General features: G+C 28.1%; 1 protein-coding gene across 6 annotated transcripts in view; it reads right to left on the minus strand.

The window, feature by feature from the left end:
* Nucleotides 1-14,209, minus strand: part of LOC129612407 (protein madd-4) — a 213,761-nt gene that overhangs the window by 57,096 nt on the left and 142,456 nt on the right. For all 6 annotated transcript variants that reach the window (XM_055525980.1, XM_055525978.1, XM_055525982.1 and 3 more), the window contains 3 exons: nt 13,899-14,001; nt 11,868-11,963; nt 2,161-2,316 (listed from right to left, as the gene is read on the minus strand). In XM_055525980.1, the coding sequence (XP_055381955.1) occupies nt 2,161-2,316; nt 11,868-11,963; nt 13,899-14,001 (355 nt within the window). The remainder of the gene's footprint in view (nt 1-2,160; nt 2,317-11,867; nt 11,964-13,898; nt 14,002-14,209) is intronic.

Here is a 14,209-nt window from a genome sequence, read left to right on the forward strand (position 1 = left end):
AATTATATTATCAAAAAGTAATTTAAAAAAGTGTTTGGCTTCTATTTTTCCAAAAAAAATATGTATGCAAACATGGATTAAGAGTCTTTTATGTTTTTATAAAAAATATTTAATAGCTCAATTTTATTTGAAAATAAAAATAATTATTAAAACATTATGTCACTAATCGTTCCTTTTTTTTCAGTGCGCAAACATATATAAAATGTGATGAGCAATTAAAACAAATGAAATCTTAATGAACTTTTAATATTTTGCGTAAATTTTTAATTTATTACATTTTGTCCTGAAACTTTTGTTATTAACCTAAGATAATCGCAACGTTGCAATGCATCGAAAAATTTTAGAAATCTGAAATGTTCTAGTTGTGTAAATACATGCCATATATATTTTCTTAGTGTATTTCAAGGAACGCTATTTTTATTTAAAAATAACGTACGTCTTGAATATTCAATTTTGTCTTTCAAACACATTCTGGATACGTAGTTAAGAATACGTTTCGAATACAATGTATGAACTAAGATAGATATAAAGATGAGTGATATTAGTTGATCGATACTAAATGAAGATGGGTCAAACCAATTGTTTATATTGTATCACTTTTCCTTCAACAAGTGAAAATACTGCTTCTAAAAGCAATCTATGTATGCCTACTACACTATTAAAATTAATTTTATTCGTATACGAAACTATTTCATTAAAGATTGCATATATTTCGGATGAGTGATTTATGCTGCGTTTGAAATAAAGCAAAAATTTATTTAAAGAAGGTTTAACATAATGCTCGATTTTAGGGGTTAATTGTGTTAGTTAATAATAATTATATTTTTATTGGCATGGAGTTTAGAGAAATTCAAATTTTACAAATTTCAAGAGGCTAAACCTGAGAGGGGGTGGAGATGCAAAAAAATTTTCTTCTAACGAAATGAATTATTTGTTTGTGTGCTGCTAAAATTTCAGGTTCCCATAACCTGGGGTCTAGAAGAAAATAGACATCAAAAATTTGGAAAAAAAGGATTTTAGATAACGGTAAATTTGAACGGCGATTTTGTTTTTTTTAAGTTAACTTTAAACTGTATGCCGCGCTAGGGGAAGCAAACCACTGCCTTTCTGCGTTTGCAAAATTTCATAAATGCTTACGGTTTCACTGCAATAAATAGTTAAAAAATGGATTTCTTAGGGTTTAACTTCTAGAGTAAAAATTTTCTTCTATGGAAATAAGTTTCTAGTAAAGATTTATGTACATGTTAAATTTCAGCTTTCTACCTTCAGAAGTTTTGTTAACATGTCCACGGGGGGAGGGACGGACAGAGTGGAAATAATAAGCTCTTTTTTTCAAATTTTTTTTGGAAAAGTGCTAAAAAATGAAACTCTTATAATTTAATTTAAATTAAATGGTTTCACAGTTAAATTAATTGGGTAAAGTTTTCGAACTTAAAATTTTTGAAGCATTTTCAAGAGAAAACAGTGTGTTCTAAACTAATCCGAAACTCTAAAAATCAAATAAGTCATTTGAATTCAAGTATGAGTTAAAATTCGATTCCGAAATAATATTTTGATTTTGAAAATTAAATTATGTAACTCAGTAACGAAATCAATTCGAAAAAAAAATTTGTCAGAAGGACTGAATTTTTTTTGTTATCAAATCTTTTATTTTCATTTATTTTTTTAATTTTAGTTTAAAAAAGAAGCAGATGATACGAAATAATTTTCAATTTTAAACAGAATTGTTATTTTTATTCCTCTAAAGTCGAAAAAGAACTATAAATTATCATTGATAAACTCGAAAATTGTTTGGTAATTCAAAAAATTTGATTATTATCAATTCAAGCTTGCATATTTTTTCTACGTTCCAGCTTTCATCAGCAACAAAAATAAATAAAGAAATAAAAATGAATACCAATTCCAAGGTATATTTCTGCTTTTTTTGTTTATTTTCCTATTTACCGTTATTTACCTTTAAATATCTTAAATAATCGCATACAAAGCGATAGTATTAAAAATATTTACTTTTTTATTTCTCAAATACTAATATTTTTTCATAATGGGCTCACAATATTGCAACAAATTAAAAAAAAAATGTATAAGAAATTATATAAAGTTATTTTGTTTTTGTTATCATACTCTGGAATAAACTAAACAAAACGAAGGAGGTATACTTACCGGTACAAGTATTTCATCGTCACATGAAATTCCAGTGGTGCATTCCTGTACTGGTGCGGGCCTATTGTGAGGTTCGCATTTAGTGCTTAATGTACCATCGTTTTCCAAGCATTCCACGCCTCGTATCTGTATGCCAGTACCACATGATACCGAACACTGATATCATTTTAAAGCGATTGAATAAAAAAAATAAAATAATGAAAAAATGAATAAAAAAATTAAATCACAGTAAATTTTAACATAGAAAGAAAACTCTTAGAAAAAAATTTAGTATTTATTTGATAAAAATTAAAACACAAGATGCACGAACATTTTCATAAAAACGGCGATATATACCTACATTCACACACATACAATGAAGCGAAAAAGAAAAATTTGAGTTTTAAAGAATAAAAAACAAAAAAAAAAGAAATTGTACTAAGATGTTTGTACACAATCAGGACCCTCTAAAATAATGTAATATGAAAGGCATACGAAGAACGTTCTCTTTCCTTTTTACCGACCGTATTGTGTAAACAATAGGTATGTTATGTGATGGCAACAAATTTTGCAAAACGAGTTTTCGGTGGGAACGTACTTCTCCATAGTAGGGAAGTGTAAATAAACTATTTTTAGCAACCTGTCAGTCTGTTGGTCTGTGTGTGGACGCATGTATCTCAAGTTCGGCTGAACCGATTTTGATGAAATTTTATATGTAAGTTTATTTCCACCATGGCACGGATTGATCAACTTTTGGTATATATCAGGCCTCGGGATTTTGAAAAAAATATTCAACCGATTTACTTGAAATTTTATATATAAGCTCAGCTCGACCATCCGCGAAAATTCCTATGTTTTGGAAGAAATCAGGCATCGGCAAATAAACGTTTACTACGGGCCCAATATACATTTTTGGGTATATAAAGAGAAATAATCAACCGATTTCATTGAAATTTAATATATGAATTCCTCGTGTTAAAACAATGAACACATAAATTTTTTGGAAAGATCAGGGCTCGAAAACTGATTTGCGGGCCGATTTTACATTTTTAACTATTTTGAAGAAAATATTCAACCGATTTACTTGAAATTTCATATATGAGCCTTGCTCGACCGTCCGTGGAAACTCCTAGCTTTTGGAACAAATCAGGCATCAGCAACTGGACGTTTGCCAAATACACATTTTTGTGTATATAAAGAGAAATAATCAACCGATTTCATTGAAACTTAATATTCGAATTCCTCGTATTAAAACAATGAAAATGTAAATTTTTTGGAAAGATCAGGCATCGGCAACTAGACGTTTACTACGGGCCAAATATACATTTTTATGTATATAAATAAAAATAATCAACCGATTTCATTGAAATTTAATATATGAATTCCTCATATTAAAGCAATGGACATATAAATTTTTTGGAAAGATCAGAGCTCGAAAACTGATCTACGGGCCGATTTTACATTTTTACCATATCTACGGAACGAGTTGATGGAATTTCTTGAAATTTGATATTTGAGTTCTGGTTGTTACCGGAACTAATTGGCGAGCATTTCAAGGAATTCGGGTAGCACAAAGCGAAACTCTACTAAGAGCCAAATTTACATTTTTCTGGGTATGTTAACTATAAGCTTACTAATGTCCTAAAAATTGGAAAGAAGTATTTAACAGACATTTTTATAATAACACTTCTGCAACACTTTCATTTAACTAGACAATACACAATGCGGTCGGTTATGTGCTGACCACATCATATTTTTTATTTTAATTTATTGTTTTTTTACATTTATTATTTTTGATGCAGTTTACTTTAGTTATTACTTTTCTTTCTTTTGCATTGTTATGTGCTCAGTTTCTATTATGATTTTTCGTCCTCTAAATCCTCAAACTAAGTACATAACGAAATTTTGTGACAATTTGAGCAAAGAATCTTGGCAGAAACCAAATAAAAATTCCACAAGAAAACTTACATTCAACTATAGTAAAAATTTAGGAAATAATAATAAAGGGACAAAATCAGTTGGCATTATATTTTTATTTTTAAAAAAGAAAATACCAAAACAAAGTTCGAAATTAAAAAGGTTTAAAAATAAAATAAAATTGAATCAAACCGATGGTTTATATAGAAGTACTTTTCCCTTGAACAAGTTAAAATAGTGTTTTTATTAAGAGCATTAATGTAACATTATTCAAATTATTTTTACTCATATATCAAAACACATCAATTTATTGCATACATTCAGGTTAATTTTAGGTTGTGTTATCAGTGTTCAATGGTGTTATGACGCGGTAGAAGAAGCATATCGTTTCCGTTGTTTGCGTTTTCGGCAACAAAACAAACGTTTATGGTTTCGTTATACAGTCAAAAAATGAAATTTGTAGGACTTTGAGGGGACGAGATATGTAAAAATTTTGTTCTAGAAAAATAAGTTGAGATAACATTACTATCTCAAAGGGTGTAGAAGTTTTGTAATTAGACACACGGACAGATGAACGGACAGACAGAATGAAACTAATGATAACTTTTTTCCACTTTTTTTTGAAAAAGTGCTAAAAAAAGTAGATTTCTACACTACAGAGGCGATTACGATTACGAGTTCATAAACACAGAAGCAACTTGAAAAGTTGTCAATGTCTGCAATACTGGTTCAGGTAAATATGATGGTTATTACATTATTGCAGTTAAAACATATTATTTTATTTCAGTCTTATTTTTTAAAAAACTTAACATATTCTTTTGGTTAACAAAATATGTAAAATAAAAGTAACAAAAGAAAGTAAAAGAAGTAAAAACGTTTCAGTCGGTATAAACCGATTGAATTATACCCTGAACCTTTCGTTATTGTGCCGCAATTACTCGAACCTGTGAAATCATTCTATAGAAACTTCATGGCCATGTCTAACCTATAATTGGACATCCGACTGCCAAGTTTCATGAATCTGAGTTTATATTTTTTCCAAATATTTAAAATTGGCTTTTGGAGTTGTATGGCAAGTACCTGAACCTGTCAAGCAATTCCATTAAAACTTCACAAATATATCTAATCTATAATCGGACACACAACTGCCAAGTTTCATGAATCTGACTTTATTATTTTTCCAAATATTAAGAATAAGCTTTTAGACTTGTATGGGATCTACTCGAACATGTTAAGCAATTCCATCAAAACTTCAGAAATATATCTGACCTATAACTCGACACACAACTGCCAAGTTTCATGAATCTGACTTTATTATTTTTTCCAAATATTTAAAACTGGCTTCTGGATTTGTATGGCAGGTACCCGAACCTGTCGAGCAATTCCTCTAAGACTTCAGAAATATATTTGACCTATAATTGGGCACATGACTTTATTATTTTGCCGAATATAAAAAATTTGCTGTTGGAGTTGTATGGCAGCCACCCGAACCGGTGCAGCTATCCCATTAAAATTTTTAGAGCATGTGTAGAATATAATTGGACACATGTATACAAAATTTTATATTTATAGCTTTATTAGCTTTTGAAATATTTAAAATAAACTCTTTGAGTTGTATGGCAGCTACCCGAACCCGTTGTCCGAATTAGTCCAATAACAATAGGGTTCGTCCTTGGCACAAAACAAAAAACTTGTAAAAGTTTGGTGTCGATTGCATTATTCGTTTTTGAGTTATCGTGCGATCGGACGGACGGACATGTCTAAATCGACGCAGAATTTTACGCTGAGCAAGAATATATATATATGTCCATACCGCAGATGACTCCTTCAAGTAGTTACAAACACCATACCAAAGTTAATATACCCTTCACGAAGTGCAGGGTATAAAATGGAAGATTTCCATGTGAAAAGAAAAAACATTAAGCGTTTAAATACTTCATTTAGCGATCAATTGCAAGAAGATCAGTTCACCAGCCGATCAGTTTCTTTGTCCAATCTTTCTTGAACATTATTTCATTGAAAATTAAAATAATTATGAAGTATAAAAAAATTCAATACTTATAAAACAATTTATTATACCCGTACGAACAATACTGACAAACAACCATACAATACTGAAATTTTGCATAAATTAATATGGTAATCGGCTATGACATATTTATTCGCACATAGGTTAACAAATTCGTACGGGTATTCCAGAGTTGACGAGGTCAACTCTATTTTTTCTAGTTTTTTAATTTAATAATATTTGCAACTAAAAGACTTTATTTAAGAATTATTAAGTTTCAGCTTATTATTTAAGGTACTCAAGAAACAAAATTTGTTAAACTTTTCTCGTATATGGCTTAAAAGATATCCTGTGCATTTTGTGCTCCATATATTCCAAATATTTTATATTACACGTAACGTAGTTATGTAATCTGTAAAAATGTTTATCCATAAATATATATCTGTACATAATTCTTTTGGCGTCAGGTGAACTTAAAGGTAATTGAATAGAAACTTTGATTAAACTTTTAAATTCGATTACTTTAAATTACATTGGCAGACCTCCTAAACAATGTATATTGGTTTGTATGTGTATAATTATTATTGTATATATGTTCATATTATAATGCTAAGGAGAAATATTTTGAAAATAGATTTATATAAGCATAAAGTTTATCTGATTCCTTTAGTTTTCTTTAATTTTTTTAAATTTTAAGAATTTTAATTATCACCTTGTTTTTTTTTCATTCTAGACGAACATTTACGGTTGCATTATAATGTTTACGTACATAATGTATGTACATACGTATATACAACATAGACTTTTTCCAATTTTAAAGTAAGTAATTCACTAAATATTTAGAAAATATGTAGTAAATATATTAAATTTTTGATTAAAATTGACAAGAGCTTGTATTCATTTAAACATACTAAATTGCGATTGATAATAATGGAAAATATACACTTAATAATATAATGCAAATAAAGCGTTATTTACAATGTCAAGGGCTAACAAAATTCTTATAATTAACAAAAATGGGTACGAAAACATTCTTGTGGTTTTGAAACCTGTGAGTAATTTTTTGAATTTAATTAGTTCAACGGAAATTCTGGTGCAATTTTATATTCAAAAGTATTATACAACTTCTATTTGCCGGCTGAAAACTAGCCTATACTTTGACCATCTGAATATAAAAATTTGAGGCAAGGTTGAGAAATTTTAGGGAATCAAGTTAATTATTGTTTGTAACACCTACTCCTAATGTACAATTTATAATATTACAAACTCTAATATTATAATATAACAAACTCTAATATTATAAATTCTTATAAATGAGAACTTTTTGCGGTCAACCAGAACCTGAGGAGAACAAAATTTTTGAAAATCGAGTAAACTATAATTCGACGCTTTCTAAATAAATTTCATGCAGCTGTCTTAAATACTTTTTGCGTTGTTAAAAATGACTTTTCAGTTGTTTTGCTGACCTCACTAGAATTTTTGAGAAATGTCTCAGCGCTAATTGATCACATGACTACCTTATTTGATGCAGTTACAGCTTTATTATTTTTTTTTGCATATGAAATTCATTATTAGAGTTGAATAGCTATCGGAATCAGTACATATACTTATCCTTCCACGTTTTCTCTTCGTTATTACCCTTGTGATTGGCTCTTGGTGAATAATTTTTAAACTTCTATTTATGCACACCTATGTTTTATTTTTATATTCATTCTTTGTGAGCCATGTTTCAGAAGTATGCAACAGGACCGATTTCACGCAAGTGCTGAATATTCTTACTTTCTTTTTCTTAAAATAATTGAATTGCTCGACATCTTGTATTGGACTTCTGTTTATGAAGGGGATAGGGTTTACCGTGTACATTCGGAGTAAGCTGGTTTTTCCTATACTGATTTTCAAGCAGACTTCTTTCGCTAATCCAGTTTTACTTGCATGTGGGTTAGCAGAGAAAGGTCATTCGCGTATTCCAAATCTTCTAAGCGGTTGCTTTAAGGTATAATGGCTCACCCAGTTTCAAGTAGTCAGTTCTGGTAGTAAATTCTACTCTATTAGTAAATGCTCTCCTTATGGTGTCCAACTTTAATTTGTCGAACCCTTTTGCAAAGTCGATAAGTGTTATGTACAGTGGGGATTTCCATTTAATCAGCTGCTTCAAAATTAGTCTCTCTAAAATTCGAATGATCTATGAATCCTTTCTTTTTCTGAAATCAGACGACCTTTTTTCATAGTTTTTTGAAATTATTGAAAAGAAGTAAACTTTTTTACTTCTCTTAATACTGCTAATTTAGAGCTAAATTAAACTAAGAATAAAAGCAAATATACTCTCCAAAGCTGGTATAGACTTAATAAAGGTTTAGCTAAACTGTATTGGCTGCTTATTTATTATAATATAAAAGGTAGTGTATTGCATTTAGGGTCACATAGTATACAAAAAATTTTGTTAACGGAAAATCAAAGAGAACTTATTACTGTTATAACTATACATGTGAGGAATGGTATTGCCAGTCTCGCACAAATAGTCAAGTATATTTGTACACATATTTTTTATTGATATTATACATGTGTTTTTGCGTTAGTAAAAATGGAAAAATCTTGAACCGGGGTAAGGGTTTTATTGTTCTGCGAGTTCTTGCAAAACAAGTTAGTATATTTGCTATAGTATCTAATGAACCAAAGGATTAAGAAAATTGAAGAAAAAATTTTTTATAACAATTAAGTTAATATAATTTTAAAGTATTATTGATGCCTCTTAGAACAATATCAAATTTAATTATATTTTTTAGTATTGTATAACTATGAATAGTATCAGAAAAACCATTTCTGTGATTTTGTGTTGCAGCACTATGCACAAATATCTACATCTAAGTATGCACTTCAAATTGCAACACATTGATTGATGAAAAAGAAATACAAAAAAACTAAAAGCATTAGAGAATACGGTCTGAATGAACCTGAAACATTTACTTGCCATTAGGATATTGCTTTTCCGTGTTCAATGTCCTTATACAATGATTTCGTAAAAATGTGAGCAAATACGAACAAAAAAATTAAAAAAATTCTCAACAAAAAAAAACATGATACAAAGAATTGAAAATTTCACTAAAATTTAATTTTAATGAGAGCAAAATTGGTTTTTTGATATTTTTTTTTTTATTTTTATATCCATTTCAAAAATTGAACAAAAAGACAAAAATATAAAGAACTAAATGTACCAAAAAAAAAAAAAGTACTTGGTCAAAAAGATGAGGAAGAAGAGAATAAAAAATTTAATGGAACTAATTTAGAAGTTTCTCGACTAGTTTAGTGTGTTTTTTGTTTTCTTTTTTTGAAATGAGAATGTGAGATACCAAAAATAGAAACAAAATAATAAAATTTTTTTTTTCAAATTCTTGTAAATTTGTACAGAATTCTCAAATGATTATACTAGAGGGTAAAATTATAATGCTTAAACATCTCATCAAAAATTCTCTACATAATTGCAATATTTCCAGAGATTTGATTATACGAGTATGCTTTGAATATTTTTCAATATAAATAAATGTGTTTGTATATTTTACCTACATACGGTACGGTATGCATATCTCTTACGTAATATACCTACACAACACAGATAAACATTTATAACTATTCTTTTTCTTTTCAAAATTTGATAACATCCAAGGTTACTAAGCGTAAAAATTATGTGAATGAGACAAAAAGTAAATGAATTTTTCCTTTTTAAGTTATGTAACTTTTACATTTACTTTATAATGAATTTAACTTTTTAATTTTTTCCGTAAAGCAATTGAAAAACAAGAATCAAAAATTTAATATGAAAAAATTTTTTAAATTTTGTAAGAATTTAATTTTTGATAATTGTCATGTGTAATTAATTGTGTTTTTTGATTGATTAAAGATTATGTCCGTTATCCTTTTGTTTGTATTAATTCATTAGGACAAAAATTTATCTGTTTTAATTTGCTGGAGAAACAAAATTCAAAGAGTATAGTTAAAATTTTATTAAAAAGCATTAAAGAAATAGATAGGGTCAAAAGCTTACTCATTACATTCATTACATTTCCGAACTAAATGGTTCATTTACACATTTCTATACGCACTGTATATTAAAAAAATGCTATTGTCATTTTAGAACTTGCTTATATTTTATTTAAATTACATATATATTAATTTTTTATTATTCACAAATCATTTTTTAATTTAATTAAAAATTTTATATCACTCTCAAAAATTCTAAAATCAATGTGAAACGTAAGACCGTGAAGATTATCTTTAAAATGAGTTACAACATCGTTGTAAAACTCTGAACGGTTCGTTATCCCCCACCGCTATTTTCGGTAAAATTTCACCGATTTTGAAAAAAAAATACTATAAATTTCTATTTTGTCTAATATATTTCAAGAAAATTTTATTTATGAGGTTAAATATTGAAGTAATTGAAAATATAGTCGTCAAACGTATAGTTTATAAAATAACGTACATAATATCCTTTAAGCAATTTAAGTTTAAAATGGTCTATTGAAATGATTCTTATGATAACAAATGCATAAATGTATATATTGTATAAATTTGAGAGAAATTTAAAAATAATATACTAATAATTTATATTAATGTAAAGGTTGAATTTTTTAGGATAATATAAAATTTTTATTGATCTACGAAATGTTTTTTGTTTCATTTGACATGAAGCAAAAGCAAAAAACTGATTGAGGAAAATAGAAAATCATTTCTTTCAGAAATAAGTTTTTTAAAAATTTAGAAACTGTTCGGACAGTTTTTCGATTCGGACATTGTAATTTCTCAAGAACATGATTTTTCACAACTTTGTGGAGCTATAATACGGAGGGAGGTGGTGATACAAACAAATTTTATTGCAGAAAAATAATATCTTCACTAAAACCTCTTTCTATACAATTTCTTTTTCGTATCTTGAACGCGATAGAAGTTTTGTAAAAAGACGGATAGACAGAGTGAAACTAAATAGACAGAGTGAAATTTTTGTAAAATGCGTAAGAAATGTCTATCAATAGATTGTTCAAAAATTTATCGCTATTTCAAAAACATTTGACTCAAAGACTTTTAAGTGAAGTTTAATCAATTACATGCAAGTATAAACACAGAGGGTTTGCTTTAAAAACGTTCCGCTACAATATATCGTTAAAGTTAGAGTTTGTAAACCTTTTGTATGGAGATATTGTTTCACATTGAACAGTCCAATAGTTTACAAAAAATGGAAGCCTCTTTCTTATGAACAAGGACTTTTTAACGATGGTATCTGCTAACTAAAAAAGTTTCAGTTTTATGGAATCAGAAGTTTTCAAAACTCAAAAAATATCAAGATTTAACTTTTACTTTTAAAGAAGTTACATTAATATTGTGCGATTTTTTATAATGTTAGAATATCTGGTATACCGATATACTGAATTTTCTAGCTTTCGTCTGCTTTGGGAGTCGTGCGACAAAAAAGTAGTAAAATAATTGGAGATTTTTCATTCAAGAACATAAGAAGTTTGAATTTACGTTTTTTTTTATCTTTTACTAGTTCTGATATAACTTCAATTTATACATATTGATGACGAATTTTCTAAATAAATATTCTTAGTTCTTAAAATTTAAATTTTTGCTCTGGAAATCTTTTAAAATATTTGTTTGTTAAATCAGAGCTTCACGAAATCGGAGCTTATAATGTCAAAGAACACAAACCAACACTAATTTAGATAACTCTTATGAAAAAAACTCAATGACAAATAAAAATGAAATTTTTAATTATAATTTGTCTTAGCAAAAAAGGAAAATTTTTACTTACTCCTGACCATTCTGTTGGCATCCATTGTGGACATTCATGCATATTACATTCTTCTCGTGTTTGAGGCTTAGACATTGTACACAATTCTTTTGGAACCTGAAATTGATTGATAAAAATTGTGAATATCATTATTTTCTGTACCTATAATATTTACATAATTTAGTTTTACAAAATCCAAAACACCGAGATTTTTTGTTGCATTAATTATAAAATATTATTGCATAAGATGTAATTGATGTTCCTTGATAATTTGTCGCCTGTCGCTTTTTTCTATTCATAATAAGCAATTTTTTTAAATTTTTACCTAGATGAGCGAAAAATCTCTACTTGTATAATATACATAACATACATACATACATAATATATTTTTCTTGATTAACCTCTTTTCCATGTGAAACTTTAATATGTTTAACAAAATACATACATATGTAGGTATGTATATTTTTTGTTGTTTATGATGAGAAACGATATAGAACTAATAAAAATTTCTTCGAAAAAATCATTCCATTATTTCAAGGCCAAATATGATGTATAAAATTATTTTCTATAGTAGCTATTTTTCAGATTCGAAATGCGAAGATAATTAATCATATTGAAAATTTAATTGAATTAATTTAAAATAAATTAATTTATTTAAAATGGTTTAAGTACCTATATATATTTTTTTCCTATTTTTAGCAATTTCCCAATGTCGTCATTAATAATTACCGACCGTATTGTGTAAACAATAGGTAGGTTATGTGATGGTAACAAATTTTGCATATCGAGTTTTCTGTGGAACGTACTTCTCCATAGTAGGGAAGTGTAAATAAACTATTTTTAGCAAGCTGTCGGTCTGTCGGTCTGGCGGTCTGTGTGTGGACGCGTGTATCTCAAGTTCGGCTGAACCGATTTTGATGAAATTTTATATGTAAGTTTGTTTCCACCATGGCACGGATTGATCAACTTTTGGTATATATCAGGCCTCGGGAACTGCACTTTTTAGCGGGCCTGTTTTACATTTTTGAACAATTTGAAGAAAATATTCAACCGATTTACTTGAAGTTTCATATATAAGCTCAGCTCGACCGTCCGCGAAAATTCCTATGTATAGGAAGAAATCAGACATCGGCAACTAGACGTTTACTACGGGCCAAATATACATTTTTGTGTATAAAGAGAAATAATCAACCGATTTCACTGAAATTTAATATATGAATTCCTCACATTAAAGCAATGAACATATAAATTTTTTGGAAAGATCGGGGCTCGAGAACTGATTTGCGGGCCGATTTTACATTTTTCACCATATCCACAGAACAAATTGATGGAATTTCTTGAAATTTGATATTTGAGTTCTGGTTGTTACCGAAACTAACTGGCGAGCATTTCAGGGAATTCGGGTAGCACAAAGCGAAACTCTACTAAGAGCCAAATTTACATTTTTCTAAGTATGTTAACTATAAGCTTACTAATATCCTAAAAATTGGAAAGAAGTATTTAACAGATATTTTTATAATATTCTGTAAAACTTTCATTTAACTAGACAATACACAATGCGGTCGGTTATGTGCTGACCACATCAGATTTTTTTTCATTAATTTACCAAAATTAATATATACATACATAGTATATATACATACACAAAAAAATATGCATGTGCATAACCTATAAATATTTCCAATTGATTAGTAGTCAATTGGAAATAAATTAATTGATTTTAAAATTATTTTCGAAAATATCAAATTCATTTCATTTTATATTTATCTATTGCTTAGTATACAAAATTTTACGAAATGTTTTTCTCTTACATAATACGAAAGCATGTAATTAAGCAATATAAATTTTGTTCACCTATATATACATATGCATACATCGCACATGATATTTTATATTTTTTGTAAACATTTTTTCGTTTTTAAAGTAAATAGATTTTAGAATCAGGTGTATTAAATTTCTCTAAAATTACAACATAGTACAAAAAACAAGCAAAAAATTCAAAGAAAATATATTTTTTCAAATCACTTATGAAAATTAATTTTAACTACTTACCACAGTTTTAACTCCGTTATTTTCTTCAGCACAAACGAGTGGTCTAACTCTAATACCGCCACCACATTGTCGATTACATACGGACCATTCATCTGTAAACCACCTGTAAAATAACAATTTTTAATATATTGGAATTTATACACACTTAAAGTTTGTGTGTGTGTTTGTTTTACACTATAATAATATTAGGTTATATAAGCTTGAACATATTTGAGATTTGGAAAAGTCAGTAACGTATATAGAAGAAAAGAAAAAAAAGCAGAAACGTAACGAAATGAAATGAAAACAAATCACGGAATGTAAAAAGGATT

Source organism: Condylostylus longicornis, unplaced genomic scaffold (genome assembly GCF_029603195.1).
Source record: "Condylostylus longicornis isolate FDR11 unplaced genomic scaffold, ASM2960319v2 ptg000072l, whole genome shotgun sequence".
In the NCBI taxonomy this organism is placed as follows: Eukaryota; Metazoa; Arthropoda; class Insecta; order Diptera; family Dolichopodidae; genus Condylostylus; species Condylostylus longicornis.